The following is a 22,387-nucleotide window of genomic DNA, read 5'->3' on the forward strand; positions in this document are numbered from 1 at the left end:
CCAGCAGCAGCGGAGCCAGAGTGCTCTTAAAGGTAGTCCGTGTGACATTGAGCTACCAGAATAAAGTCATGGACACTTACGCCGTCCTTGATGACGGGTCAGAGAAGACCCTTCTGCTCGCGTCCACTGCGGCCCAGCTAGGGCTGCGGGGGAGCGAAAACCAAATGACAATTCGGACAATAAGAAGAGATTTGAAAACGATAAAGGGCGAGAATGTCTCATTCTCTATCGCAGCAAGCGGCCAGCCCGAGCGACGGTACAGGATTACAGACGCTTTCACCAGCCAAGAAATAGGACTCTCGCGGTACACATACCCCGTAGCCAAGCTGATGGAGAAATATGTACATCTACGCAAGCTACCGATCCCACTCATAGACGGTGCTACCCCGACACTGTTGATAGGCTCCGACCATGCAGACCTCATTGTCCCGATAGACCGGGTTCATACCGGACCCAGAGGCTGTCCTGCAGCAGTCGAGACCCGCCTAGGATGGACTCTCCAAGGCCCACTCGCCAAATCTCTCAACCGAACCACAGCCACTAGCTGTCTCCACTCCCGAGTCACAGAGGGAGACACCGCACTCCTGCAGCATGTAGAGAGGCTATGGACCTTAGAACAAATGCCCTTTAGGAACGAAAAGAAAGACATTCGCTCTAAAGACGACATCTACGCCATTAACCTCCTCGAGACGGGAACAAAGAGAGTCCCAGTCAGTGGCGTGTTGAGATACGCCACGCCACTCCTGCGGCGGGAAGGGATGCCTACCTTTCACGCAAAGAAAGACGCCACAGAGCGGTACCTACTAAACACAGAGCGGCGCTTAGCCAAGGACCCCGCCCAAGAAAGTGTATACCGCGCTGAGATTGAGAAGCTCATCACAGCGGGACACATCACAAAGATTGACATTAAAGAGGCCGACCAGACGACTGAATCGTGGTACGTGCCCCACCACAAGGTTCATCACAACGGCAAAGACCGCATCGTGTTTAACTGCAGCTACCAGATCGGATCCCAAAATCTGAATAAAGAGCTATTGCCCGGTCCTACACTCGGCCCCTCCCTACTAGGCGTACTACTCCGCTTCCGCCAGGACAAGGTGGCTATCAGCGGGGATATCAAAGGGATGTTCCTGCAGGTGAGATTAGTAGAGGAGGACAAGCCCCTGTTGCGGTTCCTATGGAGAGAGAGGCCAGGAGATGAGCACCCAGCCATCTACCAATGGGAAGTCCTCCCTTTCGGAACTACATGCAGCCCATGCTGTGCTACATTTGCACTACAGAGACATGTCGCAGAGGACCCAGCAGCGGACGAAGAGGTCCGACACAGTGTGAAGAACAGCTTCTACGTAGATAACTGTCTACAAAGCGTTTCGACCCAGGAAGAAGCCGAGGCTCTCCTACTTAAACTCCGCGCCTCTCTGATCAAAGGCGGCTTTGATCTCAGGCAGTGGGCCAGCAGCGATCCGCACGTACTGCGCAGCCTCTCCTCCGCGGACAAGGCAGCGAGCAGCGAGACCTGGATGGCCACAATCCCAGGAGAAGCCCAAGAGATGACACTAGGACTAGTGTGGCGCTTCAAAACAGATTCGCTCCACTATAGACACAAACCCCTGACCACGGAGCAGGGAAGGTCGACGGCAATACCGACCACCAGACGGAGTGTGTACAGAACACTCGCCCGACAATATGACCCGTTAGGATGTATACTACCGTACACCACCAGGGCAAAGATGATTGTACGAGCATTGTGGGACAAGGACCAGGGCTGGGACGACCCCATTCCCGCACACCTTGCATCCACCTGGAGAGAGTGGGAGATGGAACTCCACTCACTCCCAGGCGTTAATATACGCCGAAGCTACTTCCCACCCACGGTGAGGCCAGAGACATGTAAAATGGATTTACACGTCTTCAGTGACGCCTCCGAGGTCGCCTACGGATCAGTAGCCTACTTGCGGGCCCAAGAAGAGGGGGGAGAGATCTACACAGCATTCATCCTCGCCCGCTCGAGAATAGCCCCACGCAAGCAACAGTCTATCCCACGTCTAGAGCTCTGCGCAGCCCTCGCAGGAGCGCATCTAGCCACGCTCATCCAACGTGAGCTCACCATTCCGGTGCATAGAACAATCCTGTGGTCAGATTCCACGACAGTACTCGCCTGGATCAAATCGGATTCATGCAAATACAAACTCTTCGTGGGAGTCAGAGTCACTGAGATTCAAGAGTTAACCGGAGAGTTAACCGGAGAAGCAAACTGGCGCTATGTTGATACAAAACACAACCCAGCTGACGTCATCACCCGGGGAATGTCCCTAGATGACTTAACCCGTCATAACATCTACAGTGACGGACCAGCATTCCTCAAGCTCCCGGAAGGAGATTGGCCCACGCCCACCCCGAGGGAAGCAAGTGACGAGGAGGCTGAGAATAAGAAACCCATGTTCTGTGGATTGAGCACTGTTGTCTCCGCAGACCCCAACATAGACGATTGCATTACCATAGAGAGTGCGCAGCAACGGACATTCCTGCGGCACCACCCAGAGATTAAGTCCCCCGCTGATATGTCAGCAGCTGACTACGAGGAAGCAGAACTGCTTCTACTGCAACGAGCCCAGAGAGACTCATTCCCCGATGAACTAGACTGTCTACAGGGAAGAAAGCCCGTCCCATCAGACAGCAGATTGATTCATCTGGCCCCCGAGAGTGACACACATACCCTCATCAGAGTGGGTGGTCGCCTGCGGAGAGCCCCCAATTTACCGGATGACATTAAGTACCCGATCGTATTGAACAGCCGACACAAGGTCACAGAGCTGATTATAAAGAAATACGACGAGGATGTACACCACGCAGGAGCAGAGAGAGTCTTCGCGGAAATCAGACGTCGTTACTGGATACTTCAAGGAAGAGAGGCGGTGCGACGCTTCCAGCGAACCTGTCTAGACTGCCGAAAGTGGCGCGCGCAGCCCAGCATACCACGGATGGCTGACCTACCTCCATGTCGCCTCCGACTCGGCGACAAGCCATTCCACTCAACAGGCATGGACTGTTTTGGCCCGCTGCACATAAAGAAAGGAAGAGGCACCGAGAAGCGGTGGGGTATTGTATTCAAATGCATGACCACCAGAGCGATACATATCGAGCTCCTTCCGACCATGAGCGCAGACTCATTCCTTATGGCCTTCCGAAGATTCACATCACGGAAAGGAAAACCGTCTACATTATTGTCCGATCACGGGACAAACTTCAAAGGCGGAGAAAGAGAGCTGAGGGAGAGCTTCCAAGCTATGGGCCCAGAACTTAAGACCCACCTCGCTCCAGCCCAGATTGACTTCCAATTCAACCCCCCAAACGCACCCCACTTCGGTGGAACTTGGGAACGAGAAGTACGTTCTATAAAGACAGCCCTGTACGCAGTACTTGGGGCCCAGACTGTGGCGGAAGAAGTCCTAATGACAGTCATCACGGAGATTGAGGGAGTATTGAACTCAAAGCCCCTCGGTTACGTCTCCAGTGATGTAGCAGATGTCGACCCAGTCACCCCCAACACCCTCCTGATGGGGCGGCTAGATCCCGCGTTACCCCAGACAATGTACCGGCCTGAAGAAGCGAACGGCCGACGAATGTGGAGGTACAGCCAAGTATTAGCCGACAAGTTTTGGAGCAGTTTCCTACTGCACTACCTACCGTCTCTACAGACCCGCCAGAAGTGGGTAAAAGAGAGAGACAATTTGACGGAAGGAACAGTCGTCATGATTATTGACCAGTCACTACCCAGAGCTATGTGGCCGGCTGGCCGCGTAAGCAAAGTGATCACCGGTGCCGATGGCAAGGTCCGAGCAGCTGAAGTACTCGTCCAGGGGCGCATTTACACCCGTCCTGTGGCGAGGCTCATAGAACTGCCCCGACTCCCAGACACAATCGATGATGACCATGACCCTATGACTTTGTGAGTTGACTGACCCTTACAGCGAACCCTTGAGTGGTAGACAGTGCGGTTAATCTGTCTCTGCTTAACTAATTGGGTTGGGACCAATTAGGGGGCGGCTGTTCTGAAGGATCAGATTAAACCGAATATATATATTTATTTATATATATATATTTAATTGTATTTGTATATCCCCTGATATCCCTTGTATATTCCTTGTACAATATGCATTGAATATCCCTTCTAGTCTACTGAACATCCCATAATAGTCTCCATTCTACCATTGGACGAGACCTTGGTGCCAGGTCGCCATACCCCTCAGACCAGGTTCAATCGTACCGCTCAACATGTATGGACAAGTCCTAGTTCCGCGTAGGAATATGTCTACCGCACCACTAATGGTACTATTTGTTCATAGTGCGTATATATACTGCGCTATTAAAGTAGAGCTTTCCTTTAGTCCAGTTTCTTACCCTCCAACAGAGTGACAGACGCAAAAGCCTCCCCGCGAACCACGTGTGGGCAGTAAGGCCAATTCGGCCCAGTATCGGCATTGAGACATCGTGTATATTAATATTTGAATAGTCATATTTGGCACTATATCGTCGAGTTGGACGTATTCTATTAAGCTAATAATAGTCTATTCATATGTAGTGCCTCGTGCGGTAAGAGTTCTATAGTAATCAGCACCCCCATCGTTTCGGGCATCAGCTGGACGCTTATCCAGGGTGGTTGACCCCACGTGAAGCTGCACCCGAGGAGCTCCAGGCCAAAGAGCGAGTGGACCTGTATATTGGATTATTCTACCGACGACGGCTAGCCTTCCCCGGCTTGGATTATGCTTTGAGTACTTTGATTATTCTATGGATAAAGGCCAACACTGCGGTGTGTTGGAAATACCCCCCCCGGAGAGGACGACAGGTGAGAAGACGCTCTACACGACGAGGTCGCCTCACGTCTCTCCATCGTGGACCGGAGGACGCCGGCCACAGAGAGTCCAACTGCTTTCATCTGTGGATCGAGGATCGCTGGGCACCGGGTCGCACGACTGTGGGCTCTCCCAGGATACCCTCGGCCAGACGGGATACAGCCAGACTCTACCCCCCCCCTCCAGCTGTCCTACAAGCAGTCGGAACCTTCCCCTAGTGTATCCAGCTATATAATCATTCAAGTATCATTGCTATTGTTCCCTAAATATTCCAGGTTGTATATTTGCTTCCTGCGCAATCAGAGATTGGACATTCGATATTGATCTACCTACGAATACTCATTTGCCATAAAAGTGCATACTATTTCAAATCATAAATGTAATTAAGTGATCGTTGTACATACCTTTTGCTATGTATTATTATTAAACGCAGACTTTCGACTTGGTACATTTGTGTTGGATCCGTTTCATCAGGTGGGAGTGTTTATCATAATTATTTATACCTAGTACTGGGTGGCCAGAGTCTAAAGTACAAGAGGTAGTGGTAGTAAGTATCATATCTAACCATACAGTCAGGGAATTGTACCCCTCAGTTACAGACGCCGTCTCTACTGCTACTACTGATACTACTACTACTACTACTACTACTGCTACTACTGCTGCTACTACGACTATTACTACTGCTGCTGCTACTACTACTGCTGCTACTACTACTGCTGCTACTATTACTGCTTCTACTGACTCTGCTATGGATGTGGAGCCCGAGATAGTAGCACACACCTCTGCTACACTCAGTGCCCTGTCGGTGACTGAGTTTGGGGCTGCTTGCTCTACCTGCCCTGAAGTGACTGCACTGCGTGGTCAGATTAACAGGGGTTGGCCACACTCAGCGAAATCAGTGAGCCAAGATCTGATCGCATACTTCAAGATCAGAGAGGAATTGTCAATCAAGGACAATTACGTCCTCAGAGGCAACCGCATCATCGCACCAGTGTCCTTACGCCATACATTGCTCACACTGGCACACGAGAGCCACCAGGGGGTCGTACGCACTAAGCAGCATCTGCAGGATCTCTATTGGTGGCCGAAGATGGACTTTCAGGTTCAGGCAGACATATCCAAATGTGTCTCTTGTCAGTCTAATGACAAGACGACCAAGATTTATTTTGCACCTCTACAGCCAGTTCCACTGCCAGACGGCCCGTGGAAGAAGCTAGGCCTCGCCATAGTCGGGCCCTTCGAGTCAGCTGTGCCAGCCTGCCGTTACGCGATCACACTGACGGACTACTATTCTAAGTGGCCAGAGGCTCTTAGAATAGAGCCTCACAATCGGATTTCAGTTTACTATCCGGCGGCTAATGGCGCTGTCGAACACTTCCATTGTGTTTTGAGGAGTTGCATTCAGACAGCGATCCAGCAGTCTCAACCGTGGAAAGAGGCTGTGTTGGGTTGTCTGCAAATATACAGAGCCACTCCCCACGCCACCACTGGCGTTTCACCACATGAACTGCTTTACGGTCGTAAAATGCGCACCAAACTGGACGTACTGCCCTTGCAGCCTACTGTGAGTGCACAGGACGAGACTGTGAGAGAAATGGTCCAAAACAAGCAAGCCAAAATGAAGCGCTACACAGATGCTAAGCGTGGCGCTCGTGCACCTGTTTTTTGGGAGGGGGAGAGAGTCAGGATTAGAATACCACATCACTTCCCCAAAGCACACCCGAGATACAGTGCACCAATGACAGTGAAAAAGAAGATTGGCAAAAGCACCTTTCTGCTCAGTGATGGAAAGAAATGGAACGCATCCCGTCTGGCTCACACTTCGAACACTCCAGATGAGCATGACTTAGGGATCCGCCCTGCCCTGACAGCGCTCAGCGGTCATACTCCAGCACAGTCGCGTGCAAGAAACAAGCCTAGTTGGCATCAGGACTTTGTTGCACACTGAGTGAGAACTAAGTGTAATATTGGTTGAGCATATATAATTATATCTTGATAATGATTGAATAACCTGTGCTCCCTTTGTTTAATGATTACCTTGAGTTACCCGTTTTATGATACTGACTGTTGGTTCAGTTTACTTAAGAAAGTGAAAAAGCTCTAAATTTGCATAATTCTGAGTAGCAAGTAATATTCTTTCACAGAGAAGGGAGATGTTGTGTCCACTATGGGGTGCAGTTAATACAATGCCCTGTTATGCCTACAGCTGAAGTGAAGAAGAAGAGTACACGATGCAGAATGATAATAGAACAGAGTGTACCATGTTGTAACCTAACCTGCTATATTTGACTAAAAGACTAAAGAGTAATCCTGTATCCGGAGTCTTATTACTACACCTCTACCTACATACAAAATACTACGTATGTACAACATAACACTATTCACATACTGATATCACATAGTAGTATTCCTATTCACATATTAGTAGTAGTAGTAGTAGTAGTAGTAGTAGTAGTAGTAGTAGTTACTAGTAGTAGTAGTAGTAGTAGTAGTAGTAGTAGTAGTAGTAGTAGTAGTAGTAGTAGTAGTAGTAGTAGTAGTAGTAGTAGTAGTAGTAGTAGTAGTAGTAGTAGTAGTAGTAGTAGTAGTAGTAGTAGTAGTAGTTTTAGTAGTAGTAGTAGTTTATTTTCAGTCATCACACACAATCCGAAGGTCTTTGATTTAGGCAGTGACTGAAAGGGTACAGGCTGAAGCATAATGCTTATACATGCATGTCCTATATTATTAACAAATGAAGACTCCAATGCAAAAAGCTAAAAGAAAAATAGAAAATAGCTATTGTAGTTTATTTTTGAAGAGAATGGAGAAAAGGCTGTCCTGACTCCATTAGATGCAGTTTCAACAAAGTGTATTGAATACAGGCATCTTGATCATCCCTGCAGAAGATGATGTGTTCACAATCTTTTATTTTTTTTTGTATTATCTTTTCCCCCCTCCTTCTTCCGTTTTTCTCCCATCCCAATGTTAGTCGTTATGCCAATTCCCAATCCCCTTCCTGGTCGTTGCGCACTTTTACCCCCATACCATCGGTCTTGGAGGGTTGAGACTAGGGATGTCCGATATTATCGGCCGATATCGGCATTAAAATGTGATATCGGAAAATATCGGTATCTTTTTTTTTTTTTTTTTTTTACATTTCTATAGAAATGATGTCCGATATTATCGGCCTACCGATATTATTGGCCGATATTGGCATTAAAATGTGATATCGGTTGATATCGGTATTGGAAATTAAGAGTTGGACAATATCGGTATATCGGTATCGGTAAAAAAGCCAATATCGAGCATCCCTAGTTGAGACTATCACATGCTTCCTCCGACACATGTGTAGCCAGCCCACCGCTTATTTTCACCTGGCAGTGCGAACTCTCACTGGGAGAGTGTAACGTGTGGAAGGATCACACTACCTCCCCCAGATCCTTCCCTTGCTGTGCAGGGGTCCCGACCGAACTGTAGGAGTCGCTGTTTACAATGACCAGGACCCACCCCACGGCGTTCCCACCCGCTGACACTGCCAATTGTGTCAGTATGGACAGCCGACCAAACCGGAGGTACCGCGGCAGCTGGATTCGATCCCACTGTCTCTGCGGTGGTAGACAGACGCTTAGTCCGCTGCGCTACCCGGCCGCCCGTGTGTTCACAATCTTAATCAAAACTCGGAACCCCTAAGGGACGATACGCCCAGAGTGAACTGACCTGAAAGTGATTGTACTCATCTTTCAATTCAAGATTCAAGATGATTTACACTTCCGCGTTACATTGAAATCGGGGAGGAGATTGCGGGGGGAGCATATGAATGAATGTGGATGAGAGCCGTGATGTAAGTGGTTGCAGATACGGCTGTGGGGGTGCTAGAGACATGATCAAATAGACGTTTATGCGCCTCAATCTCCTGAACACGGCGTGACCCATTCCTAATCGATCAGAACTCAATCGGCAGAGAAAAAGCCCATTTTAAAGCACCTATTCCGCATGCACATGCGCAGATTGCCCATGGAGTCTGGACGACGCGAGATGACGCACAAATGAATGTGGACTGTTCCATCAGAGGGGGGAGCTTCGGTGGCCAGTGTCCTTTCAGCCGAACAGGATAAGACGCGTCTTATGGCGACATCTATAATTACCTCATTGAGTCTCCAGGTAGACTAATGTTTATATTTAAGTGCAGCGGTCTGTAGCCACTCACATTACCACCGAAGCTCCGCCCTCTGATGGAACAGTCCACATTCATTCGTGCGTCATCTCGCGTTGTCCAGACTCCATGGGCACTCTGCGCATGTGCATGCGGAATAGGTGCTTTAAAATGTGCTTTTTCTCTGCCGATTTAGTTCTGATCGATTAGGAATGGGTCACGCCGTGTTCAGGAGATTGAGGCGCATAAACGTCTATTTGATCATGTCTCTAGCACCCCCACAGCCGTATCTGCAACCACTTACATCACGGCTCTCATCCACATTCATTCATACGCCCCGCAATCTCCTCCCCGATTTCAGAATCCGGGAAGTGTTGCAGTGGTCTATTGTCATGTGCACAGTTTGCTGTACAATGAAAAACGTATTTTTGCTAGTCCGCCCTACACAACATCACACAACATCACACAGATCACACAATCACACAATAGAATGAACTATTTAAATATAAGCTAATGCTAAAAAAATAAGGAGATCTTTAAAATAAATGGTAGAAGATATATATACAAGGCACGAGTGAGTAACATTTACATTAATGTCTTTAGCGTTCACAGTTCGGGGGAAGGGTGACAGTGAGGTCACAGCAGCAGTCAGTGTCATGCCTTCACAGACAGGCACAAAGAAAAAAAGGGGGGGGGGCACAGTTTCAGACTCTGTGATGTGGGGGGAGGGGGGGACTTGCTGAGGGCCTGTGGGTAGAAACTGTTTATCAGTCTCGTAGTCCTGGATTTCAGACTCCTATAGCGTCTGCCTGATGGCAGGAGAGTGAAGAGTCTGTGCTGGGGGCCGTGTAGTGTCCTTAATGATGTTATGTGCTCTCCTGGCGGCCCTGGTAGAGTAAATGTCCTGAAGTGAGGGGAAGGATGCTCCTGAGATGTACTGAGCAGTGTGCCTTCCGCTGGAGTGCCTTCCTGTCCTTTGCAGTGCAGTTTCCATACCAGACTGTGCTTGAGCTGGTAAGGACACTCTCAACCGTACTTCTAGAAGTTGCTGAGAATTTTGGGTGGCATGCCAAATTTTCTCAGCCTTCTTAGGAAGTACAGTCGCTGCTGGGATTTTTTAACTTAAGGATCTATTGTGAGCCCAGGTGAGGTCCTCACTGATGTGGGTTCCGACCAAGGAATTTGAAGGTCCACCTGTCTGTACTGTACACTCCTCCTCCGTGGGTCAATCATCTCCTTGGTGTTGTCTGCTTTCAAGGAGAGATTATTGTCCTGACACCAGGCCACCAGTTCCGCCACCTCCCTTCTGTACGCCTCCTCAGCTCCCCCAGTGATCAGTCCGATGACTGTAGTATCATCCACAAACTTGATGATACCGGTGTTGTTCTGGGAGGCCACACAGTCGTGTGTGAAGAGGGTGTACAGTAGGGGGCTCAGCACGCAGCCCTGTGCTTAGAACCTTTGTGCATGATGTCCGGTTGCCGACTATGACTGAATGGGGCCTGTCTGTAAGAAAGTTCAGCACCCAGTTACAGAGAGCCGGTGTCAGACCCACAGTGAGGAGAGGGTCCAGTGTGTCTGGGATGGTCTCCTTGATGTGTGTCATGACTAGCAAGTACATCAGCCAGCTCTGATGAACAGACCCTGTGGACACGGCCGGGGATGTTGTCTGGGCCGGCTGCCCTGCTGTTGACAAAGATCCCACGGTAATTATTGGGGTCGAATTTGTCTCCACTTTTGTGGAGTGTTGTTATGAGTCCTTGGTTCCAAATATTGGGGAAGATACCGGAGCTAAGGACAATGTTAAGGAGTTTTAGTATAGTGATTTGGAGTCTGTGAATTGTATCATATTTAGGATACCATCCGTGCCGCATTCTTGGTTTTAAGTGATTTTATTTTGTCCTGTAGTTCTTGTAATTAGAGAGTCTAGCGCATTCTGGTACTGTAGTCTTTTATGGTTGACTCTAGGCTTTGTAGTTTATTTTGTATGTGTTTTTGCTGTTCATTCTTTTTGTATTGGGCTAAAGAGATTGGAGAAGTGGTTTACCCATACTGCACGTCTCCATTTTGGATGGGTAGCTCCTCATGGTGTTGTTTGTTTAGTTTGTTCCAGTTTTCCCAGAAGTTGTTCCTCTATATCCTGTAGCTGGTTTCTAATGTGTTGGTCTCTTTTTTTCCTGACTGTGTTTTTATAGTGTTTCAATGTTTCGCTGTATTATAGTGTAGATGTGTGTTCAGGTTGTCTGGGTCCCAGTGTTTTTGGTTTGATAGGTTCCTTAATTTCTTCCTGAGACTTTTACTATCATTATCGTACCATTTGTCGTGCAGATTTATTTTTTCCCTCACTTTCCTATTTGAGGCCTTTAGGTTGGATAAGGAGGCTGTGAGGTCAAATATATTATTGAGGCTTTCTACCGGCCCTTTTTCACTTTTGCTGTTGTGTTGGAATTTTTTCTTTCAGGAATTGGTCTAAACATGATTGGACCTTTTGTAGCTTGATAGCATTTTGGAATTCTTCTATACTACTTTATTTCCATTTGTAGCATTTTTTAATAGTGTGTAGTTTGTCTGTCTGTCTGTCTGTCTGTCTGTCTGTCTGTCTGTCTGTCTGTCTGTCTGTCTGTCTGTCTGTCTGTCTGTCTGTCTGTCTGTCTGTCTGTCTGTCTGTCTGTCTGTCTGTCTGTCTGTCTGTCTGTCTGTCTGTCTCTCTCTCTCTCTCTCTCTCTCTCTCTCTCTCTCTCTCTCTCTCTCTCTCTCTCTCTCTCTCTCTCTCTCTCTCTCTCTCTCTCTCTCTCTCTCTCTCTCTCTCTCTCTCTCTCTTCATGTAGGAAGCCCTGTATGTGATGATGTCTCTCTCTGTCTCTGTCTCTCGCTCTCACTCTTAATATCTCTCTCTACCTATCTTTCTTTCTCTCTCCTTGTCTTTTTATCTCTCTCTTTTGTTATCTCTCTCTACATATATTCTTTCTCTCTCACTGTGTCTTTCTCCATATCTCTCTCTCTCTCTCTCTCTTCATGTAGGAAGCCCCCTACGTGATGCTGAAGAGGAACCACGAGCAGCTCGTGGGGAATGATAGATACGAGGGCTACTGTGTGGAGATGGCCGCTGAGATAGCCAAGCATGTGGGCTTCAACTACCAGCTGCAGCTGGTGGGGGACGGGAAATATGGATCCAGAGACCCAGAAACCAAGATGTGGAACGGAATGGTTGGGGAGCTGGTCTATGGGGTAAGTCCCTATAATATAGCAACATTAACTATAGTAATCCTATAGCATTCATAGACACTTGGCAGTTTGAATTTTTTTTATTTGAATTTATTCACACACACACACACACACAATACAATACATATCATCATGGTGAGAACATCATCATCAAAGTTGTGTGCGTGTGCCAGGTCTCCCAAGAAGCTATTTAAAGCTTTTGGAGGGAGCCTGATCACAAACAAAGGCCTCCAAATATGGACAACATACAACATGCATAGGCTTACACACCTACCTACTTACATACATACTACATACATACATACATAAATACAGACAATAATATTCCCAGGTTTGGTTAATATTTAGAGATAATTTCTCTTTCAGTGATTTTTTTTAAGGTGGAGATGGATTTTGATTGTTTCAGACTCTCGTCAAGCTCGTTCAAGATCTGCGGGCCCCTGCATGCAGCAGCAGAGACCCTTATGTAGCAGCAGAGACTAGATCAGAGCATAGGGGTCTGGAAGGTGTGTAGTTAGAGACCAGACTGTACCATCTAGATCAGAGCGTAGGGGTCTGGAAGGTGTGTAGTTAGAGACCAGACTGTACCATCTAGATCAGAGCGTAGGGGTCTGGAGGGTGTGTAGATAGAGACCAGACTGTACCATCTAGATCAGAGTGTAGGGGTCTGGAGGGTGTGTAGTTAAAGACCAGACTGTACCATCTAGATCAGAGCGTAGGGGTCTGGAGGGTGTGTAGTTAGAGACCAGGTACATACATAAGGACACCAAATTCATTACCCGTACTGACCTTCATCATGAGACAATTGAAACCGTATGGGTGGAAATTTTATTTGAAAGGGCAAAATCTGTTCTAGTCGGCACAATATACAGACCGCCAGATCAAACTGGCTTTTATGATACTATGGATGTGTGCTTAGCTGGAGCTGAGGATGCGGAAAAAATTCTTATTGGGGATTGGAACACGGATATGCAACAAAAAGATGCACCCGTCTTCAAATCCTTCAATAGGTTTTGTGATCTGCACAGCCTCAGCCAACTAATCACCCAACCCACAAGGATATGTGAATCAACTCAGACTACCATTGACCTCATACTGACCTCTGACAAGTCCAAGATATCCAATAAAGGGGTTATAGCATGCGGGTTAAGTGATCATTATATGATATTCTGTACCCGCAAAAAGCTAAAACTAAAGGCTGGCTGTCACAAAACAGTCACATCTAGAGACCTCAAAACCTACTCTAGCGAGGCCTTTAACCTTGAACTGGAGAGTCTGGACTGGTCAGATGAACTCAATGGTACACTGGTTGAAGAAACTTGGCTTGGCTTCAAAACCAAATTTTCATCAATACTAAACAACATGGCCCCCCTAAGAACCACAAGGGTAAAAAATCGCGCTGAGCCATGGATGCACACTGAAATACTGACCGCTATGAAAGCCAGAGACAAAAAATGCTCTGAGTTTCGTAAAAGTCAGTCAAAGCTTACCAAAAGCACGAGCAGTGAACTCCAAGACCACGTGACTGAACTCAAACTAGAAAGAAACAGACTAAGAAATGACGTAAACTCCATGATCAAAACTGCTAAAAAAAATTTCATCAATGACAAAACCGAGGAAAACAAAAATAAACCACGTGAACTTTGGAAATTACTCAACAATCAACTAGGCTGCAGTAAAAAACTCAAAACCAGGTTCTCAAACATAAACATAAAGACGGACAACACGCTCATCACAGACAAGCTGGATGTAGCCAATTACTTAAACACTTTCTTCACAAACATAGCCACAACACTGGTAAACAAACTACCCTCCCACTCAGGGCAGTATGGGGTAGAACACATAGTAGCATACTACAAGAACCTAGGCGTCCACAAAGACGACTTCAAACTGGAAATAGTAACTACAGATGAGGTACTCAAAAAACTGAGCGCCCTCCAACCAAACAAGGCCACTGGCCATGACAACATCCCCTCCAAATTCCTCAGAGACTCAGCAGCAGCCATCACCCCAGTCATCACACACATAATAAACCTCTCCATAAAACAGGGACACGTCCCCAAGGACTTCAAAATTGCGAGAGTAACACCCCTGCACAAAAAGGGCAGCAAATTAGACCCGGGTAACTACCGCCCTGTTTCTATCCTTACATCCATCTCGAAAGTCATGGAAAAAATAGTATACGAACAGATCGAAAAGTACCTCGCGGAAAAAAATCTAATCTACGAATTCCAATCTGGCTTCAGAACATCCCACTCCACTGACACATGCCTTCTCTACTTGAACGACCACATCAAACAAGAGGTGGACGCGGGCAAATACTGCGGCATGGTCATGCTGGACCTACAAAAGGCCTTCGACACTGTCAATCACACCATTCTGATTGACAAGCTAAAAGCAATTGGTTTTGATAGTTTATCAGTGAGCTGGATACAATCCTACCTGGAGGGGAGGGAACAGATGGTGGAAGTAAACGGTACACTATCCCCCCCCCTCACAGTGAGCTGTGGTGTTCCACAAGGAAGCATACTAGGACCGCTACTATTCCTAATTTATGCAAATGACATGTCGTCAGCTTGTGACTGCAACTTGTTCCTGTTTGCGGACGACTCAGCCCTGCTGGTCTCTGACAAGAACAAGTTACAGGTTGAAAAAGCCCTCAGCTCGGAACTAGGCAAAATCTGCATATGGCTCGCCGACAACAAACTATCATTACACATGGGCAAAACAGAGTCCATTCTTTTCGGTTCAAATAACAAACTCAGCAAGACCGACGGCTTCTCGGTTACAGTGGGTGACAATATTATCACAAGGAAAGATGAAATTACCTACCTGGGTTCCATCCTAGAGGCTAATCTTTCCTGTGACAAAATGGCATCCAATGTAATAAAAAAAGTCAACCAACGAACGCGATTCTTGTACCGGATCTCCGCTCTGGTAAACAAGAATACCCTGAAGACTCTAGCAGGAGCACTCATTCAAGGGTACTACGACTATGCTTGCACCTCATGGTACCAAAGCACCTCAAAGGCACTAAAAAACAAATTACAAACATCTCAAAACAAGCTAGTCAGACTACTACTTGACCTGACTCCTAGAACCCACCTCACCCCTGCCCACTTTGACAACCTAGGATGGCTTAGAGTAGACGACAGAGTACAGCAACTTGCAATGGGCCTGGTCTACAAGATACACTACGCGACCAAGGTACCCATGTACATGTCAAAATACTTCCCAAAGGTCAGTGAATACCACGATCACAACACCAGAGGGAGCTCCACAAATCATGTAAAACCCAGATTCGGATCAAACAAGGGACTAAACACGTTTCGCAATTATGCCACATCAATGTGGAACGCCCTGCCTAAAGCTGTAAAGGAATGTGAATCACTACCCACCTTCAAAAACACTCTCAAAAAACACCTACGTGAGACTGCAATTCGAAACTGGCCCCTACAAATGTCCTAACCTAGTTGTACAGTAAATGACCAAGTAAGGCTTTGTCAATATTCCAATGTACAGTGTAAAATGTGTGTGTGTCCCCTTCCCAACCCCCCCCCCCCCCCCACCTCCAATGTACAGCCCTCACCCAACCCACCCAACCCCACCCCACCCAACCAACCTCCTCCAATGTACAGTTTCTATGCCAAATGTATATACACTCCTTTTCTGGACACTTTTGTATCACAAACAGTACTGTATTTGCAAATCTGATATGTCATAAATGTATAGATGTAGCAGTACTGTCTATCTGTATGTCATGTATGTCATATATGTTATGATGAATTGAAAATGGGGGACCCTGATGTAAACAAGTCGAAAGTCTTTCTCTGGTCTGCATCCCCTTAACAATTGTATGTATTGAGCTGTACTGTACTGTACCCATTCTGCAATCTGTTAATAAACTTTTCAATCAATCAATCAATCAATCAATTCAATCAATCAATCAAACTGTACCATCTAGATCAGAGTGTAGGGGTCTGGAGGGTGTGTAGTTAAAGACCAGACTGTACCATCTAGATCAGAGCGTAGGGGTCTGGAGGGTGTGTAGTTAGAGACCAGACTGTACCATCTAGATCAGAGCGTAGGGGTCTGGAGGGTGTGTAGTTAGAGGTCACCAGACTGTACCATCTAGATCGGAGCGTAGGGGTCTGGAGGTTGTGTAGTTAGAGACCAGACTGTACCATCTAGATATTTGAGGAGTCGGGTAATATGAGCTGACATCAGTAGGTTGGAGATCAGGCAGGCCACTGCATTCCATATGAGATGGCTTGGTAGCATAAACTGGTAGACCAGCTAGCAGAGCATTGCAGTAATCCAGGCATGACATGACTGTTGATTACGCAAGGAGTTCTAGGATTTATTTGATCAGGAAGGGGCAGATGCATCTCTTGTTGCTCAGGAAGAACCTGCAGGTTCTGGTTGTTGAGGCGATGTGAGCAGAGAAGTCCAGCCGGTCATCAAGGACCACCTCTAGGTTCCTGGCCGTCAGGGATGGAGACACAGAGCTGTTTTCCAGGGTGGGGAGGATTCGTCCGGTATGTGAAGTAGATCCATTTAGCTCAGATTTCGTTTTAGGCGGTTGGTCGTCATCCAGGTTGAAATGTTGGACAGACAGGTCGAGATCTGTTCAGAAACTCTACTTCCTACTCAGAGTAGGAAAGGACTTGAGTATCATCAGTGGTATGAGAAGGCACGAGAGTTGATAGTGTTACCCAGAGATTTGGTGTAGAGAGAAAGAAGAGGGGAACAAGGACCAAGCCCTGGGGGACACCTGTTTGTAGGGGCCATGGGTCTGATAGAGTGGCTCTTTGTGATACTTGGTAGGAGTTGTCATTGAGGTAGGATGACAGCCATGCCAGGGCAGAACCGGCAACTCCTATTATCTTTATCTTTATTATGGATCCCCATTAGTCATCACCGCAGCAACAACTAGTCTTCCTGGGGTCCACACACAACAAAAACAGTACATACATACATAACATTTAAAAATATATTCCAATATTCCTACATAAAAATAATTCCAAATAGCATTACAGTACACAAACAGAGTATCAGATCACAAAAAATACAATAAAAGGGATTAAACTCTCAGATAGTCATATCTTTACAGTGTAAACTACAGTATCTGTGTTTTTTTTTAATGTAAACTAATTTCTTTTTCTCTCAATGCTCTTTTCAAATTATTTTTTAAACTTATCTTACTGGTTATCTGAGTAAGATGTACTGGCAGTTTATTCCAATATGACATGGCTCTATATAACACAGTTTTCTTTTCTGCATTGGTTTTTGGTAGTAGCAGTGTGAACGTTTCCCTACAGGCATGCCTAGTATTATACTTATGTCGATCATGTGTACATGTTAGCTGTGAATACAAACAGATTCTCTTGAGATATATATATTCCTCATGAACAAGATCAGGCTGCAATCCAGTCTGTCTTCCACCTTCAACCTATTCCTGCAAGGGATGTGAGAAGGATCTGGTGGTGTCAGAGGCTGCCGACAGGTCCAGCAGAATCAGAACAGACGAGAGGCCTTTCACTCTTGCTAAGTGAAGAGCCTCTGTGACTGATATGAGGGCCGTCTCTGTGGAGTGACTAGTCTTGAAGCCTGACTGATTTGGGTCCAGGAGGTCATAGAGAGTTTTAGTGAGGCGGGAGACACTCCACATGACTCACTGTTCTGTTTCATTAGGGGCTCTGCTTGGCATCACTACTGCACTTCCTCGCGTACGTGCACGCGCACTGAATAAATTCCACAAATGTACCTTTAATACCAGTATTAGTCTGACCACACCCCTCATCAGCTTACCTTCATAAGCAGGTGTGTGGTCACCTGCTCTCCTCCTTCTCGCTTTCACCACAAGAAAGTGCCTCGGTAGTACCCCACTTGACGTGTTGTTAGTTGACGTGGAGAGAAATTTTGTTTACAAGGAGGAGATACGTTGACATCATATCTTTATTTTCTCTCTCACTATTTTCGAGAAAATACGGCGATATTGTCTTCGTACTGGAGTGTCTAGAAGATGATGATCATTCTAAAAACCCTCCACCGGTTTTCGTATTGGGAGCACGCCGCTGCATGCTTCTCAACTGCAGTTCCTTGCTGTGTTTGTTGGGGTGAAACCTGTCAGGCCACAGCTGAACTGTCGGACATGCCGCTGTTGTGAGAAGCGGTGCGTTCCAGGTTGGGTGAGTAGTGTTTGCTGGCAGGCTCCACTTGTCTGTTAGTGCTATGGGGGCTACTTGACAATGTTTATGGAAACCGGCCCCAGGCTAGGGTCCTTTGTTCAGCCACCTAGGCGACAGAAGGCCTTGGTCTGAAGACCATTATAGTTTTAACTAGTGGGCCGCGACCATTAACACTGGTGATCCCTGTGTGTTTTGGACGAGTGGATTCACTCTGTCACCGTGTTAAGGCCCCATCTTTCATATCCAAATGAGAGTATTCCTTCACGAGGGGATATGTGCATGGATGTGCGATAGCGGCAGATCCATGTTCAAAGTCAGCTACACAGGCCAGTTGGTATTGTGCTGATTCCGTCGGGTGTTGGTAAAATCACCGTTGTGAAGCGGTGTTGACATCTTGTTTTCTCTTTTCTCTTAAAAAGTGAGGAGAGGTTCAGAACGGCGGCCTGTCTGGGTGAGTGTTATGTCATTGTTACAGGTTCAGTTGATAGCTGCTTAGCTTACGGTTAGCCAGTCAGCTGTTAACTGCTGCGTTAGCCTGCTGGGATCGCTGCATGGCCTGCTCAGGTTGGGCCTACTGTTAGCCAGTCAGCTGTTAGCTGCGGTGCTAGCATGTCGTGATCGCTAGGTATCGTTAGCTTGCTGCTATAGGCCATGGCCTGGCGCGGGGTAGCTTAGCTTCTCGCGCACCGCCGTGAGCTCGCTTCTGGTCGCGTGCGTCGTTAGCTCGGCGTCTCACGAGCAGGAGCAGTAGCACCCGAACGGTTGGAGCGGCCGTTAGCTTGATGCTATTCTGTTGAACGTGCTTTGATTTTAACATGTTTTACACTCTTGACTACGACGTCATCCTTGACAGGGGATGTTTCGTCGACCCTGCCCTGAGCCAGGACGGCAAGGTTGCATCAACAAAGGACTGTAGTGCGGGTTGGAGCGGCGACGCTGCCCAGTTCGAACAACACAGGAGCGGCTGTGTTCCTACGGTGTCTGTGACTGCACTTCGCTGATCTACGTTCCGGGTAGGAACAGGTTTGACCAGACCTTATAACACGTTTTCTGGTTTTACTTTTCTAAATGTATTGTGAATAACGATGTTTTTCCCAAAACGTGTGTTGCTGCAATGCATTTGGGATACGGCGCGGGTTATGTGTGAGCTGTTTTTGTCCCTGGCAGTTAGCTTCTCCGTGCAAATCGGGATGTAATGATCTGGTTGTTGTGTGAGAAACATCATGGTGTTTATATGTACCGTGTACTCACAACTAAGGTAACTAACCTATGAAGCTATGCTTGGTGACAAGTGAGTAAAAGAATGTTCTTTTCTCAGCCTGTGATGACAATGAACAGTGTGTTCACATATTAACAGGTTTTCCTGTTTTAACTGGCCGTATTGAGGGTAAAATAAGAGGATTGTGTTTTTTCCCCCCGGTTCCCTGGGGACTTTTTCATCCTCCTATCAGACATGTTTGTGCACTAATTGTGTCTTTTGTGTGGTAGGGATGCGATGTAACTCTTAGCTTGATTGCTGAGGTTGTGCTAAAACAGCTGGAGAAACTTTATTTTCCTAAAAGAAAAAATGGTTTGGTCACTGTCGTGTGTGCTTAGCAAGGCCTGTGGCCGATACTAATCGAGAATTATGTATTCTCTCATTGTGAAAAACGGCGTTCCTCTGTAGAGTGTTTTTGCCATTTTTTGTAGGTGATGATGGGTTGTGTGTGTCATGTGACCTACAACTGGGTTGGACTGGCCACAGAAGCACATGTGTATGTTGGACCGGGGCTCTTAGAGCCCTCTCTATTCTGTGTTTTTCCTTAGTAAAAATCAGATAGCAGGTTAGCTCATGCGCTGTGTGGAGCTGTCAAACGCTTCATAGAGCTGACTATGACTGTGTCATATTCTCTTTTTGTCATTACATCGTATCATGGGGTGAACTGGTAACCTTTCCTCTCCCCCTTGTTTCTGTCGGTCAGGGGTACACCCCCTGTCCTTCAAGGTTCCCGTCACGTGGCGGTTCGGCACGTTACGGGGGGGGGGGGGGGGGGGGGAGGGAGTTTCCTGGTCCCACGGCCTGGTATATTGGGCGTGTGCACCGCTGGAGTTCCCCCGCCATAGAGTACGTCACCGTGCGCGTCTCTGTTGGTAGGACTTCCGTGTGCTGTTCAGGTCCATGTGATGGATCTGTTTCAGGGGGATGGTCAGGGCTCCTCCTCACCAAGCGCCTATTTGGGCCTTCTGTGAGTTCGGACTCCTTCTTCCGTGTGAGGGAGCCTCCATCAGAGTACAGAGCCTTCCTCCTCAGATTGTCAAAGTGAGTGGACCCTCTAGAAGGGTCCTATTCTATTGTATATGTATTCGATTCAATTCGATTATTGAGTGTGTATGGGTTCAGTGCCTCTTCCCCGGAGAGCCCTAAAACCAATTTTTTACATGGCTCAAGGTGCAATATATTCTTTTCAATCTGTACAGCTCGCGTGGGAAGTCTCTCTGGGGATCCCCGTCTCCTTCCTATGGGAGGGTGGTGGGATGTAAAAATGTGAACATTTTTTACCCCGGCTGTGTAGACTGGGATACATACTGTTGATGTTTCCTTCTTTTCTATTCAAAAAGTTTTGGAGTTAGGGAGTGTCACACCCCTCTTGTCGTTCCCCTGGGCGCCTTGGGGATTCAATGACAGGTCAAAATAGCCTGTTCATTGATGGGGGTGTGTCCCGACGCACGTATAGTGCTAGCTCGCTGTAAACAGGCGACTGACTGGCACGCCTTGGTTGCTTGTGGTTGAAACGGCGTTTTTATAAAGCAACTGAGATGGGGGTTTTTCCTCTTCCGACGACCAAATCCCTCGACCTGGGTTGGTTTTTCGATGAATTCTCGTTCATGTCTGGGGGTTGATGACGGAATGGATCTGAACATATGTAGAGGGGTCTCACGCCCTTGGGGTGGGCCACCAGGCGCGGTTCGGCCGAACGTCTGGGTGGCGCCTTCTTTTTCATGTTGAGATCGACACGCATATCTGCCCTTTCTCCTGGAGTTGGCATGTCGCCGTGGTTAGGGCACGGGACTGGTTCTGGTCACACTGGACCGGATCAGTTGAACCCGTTGTCCGCCGGGGATGCAGATCTGCTGTTCTGGTACCCTGAGGGACTTGGGCTTTTTTCAGGGGGAAAAATGCCAGGTCGGTCCGGGTGTCACAGGGTTAAGCGCTATGGAGACCCTGGTTGGGTACGTTTTTTACTCAGCACTGTCGTAATGGCTTACGGCCATGCCAACCTGTACACGCTCGATCTCGTCGGATCTCGGCCGCTACACAGGTTGGTCCTGGTTAGTACTTGGTTGGGAGACCGCCTGGGAATACCAAGTACGGTGTGCTTAGGGGCTGGTTCTCCATTATTTTTCGCTCCTCTCTCACGCATGGCGAAGAGGGGCCTGTTGGGGGTGGTCTTTGACCTCCTCTGGTGACCCTGTGCTTCCCGTATCGCCAGGCCCGGTCCGAGGTAATGTTCGTCGACCCGTAGGCCTGGGTTAACCCTTTTTTGAAAACTGAGACACTTGTACTGCGGTATAGCCGGTGTATACCCGCAGGTGTGTTTTGGAGTTTTTTCTTGAGGGGTTATAGGAACAACCACCGCTTTGGGTAACACCAAGGTGGTTGATTCCCTGGTGTGTTGGAGCAGTGTCAACTCCCGGGTTACCCGGTTGAGGGTGCCCCTGCACGTTCATGACGTCTGCCAATCGTGTCAGCCTTCTCTGCCTCAACCCCTCTGGGTGGGGGTTTTTGAATGGAGGCTTGGTCATGCAACAACGCCAGCATACGCCCCTTCCGCCGGGGCAGCTGTGTTCAGCTGTCCCCTCTGGCGCCTGTCTCGTCCGCAGTCTCCAGGCTAGGGTTAACAGCCTGTTGCCTGGTTTTTCCCCGGTGCGCTGCCTGCTTCCGTTGGTTAACCTTTTTTGTGTGCTTACGGCCATGCTGTCTGCCTGTTCTGCAGGGTCAGTGT

At 47.6% G+C, this 22,387-nt stretch overlaps 1 protein-coding gene across 1 annotated transcript in view; it reads left to right on the forward strand.

Moving 5' to 3' along the window:
- The window catches only part of LOC311233494 (glutamate receptor 1-like), a gene marked incomplete at both ends in the record, with an annotated part of 411,656 nt that overhangs the window by 325,768 nt on the left and 63,501 nt on the right, over positions 1–22,387 (forward strand). The window contains one exon of the mRNA XM_084320461.1: positions 12,010–12,216. Coding sequence (XP_084176587.1) covers positions 12,010–12,216 — 207 coding nt within the window. The remainder of the gene's footprint in view (positions 1–12,009; positions 12,217–22,387) is intronic.

The sequence above is a fragment of the Notolepis coatsorum genome (genome assembly GCF_963971535.1).
Source record: "Notolepis coatsorum genome assembly, chromosome: 8".
NCBI lineage: Eukaryota > Metazoa > Chordata > Actinopteri > Aulopiformes > Paralepididae > Notolepis > Notolepis coatsorum.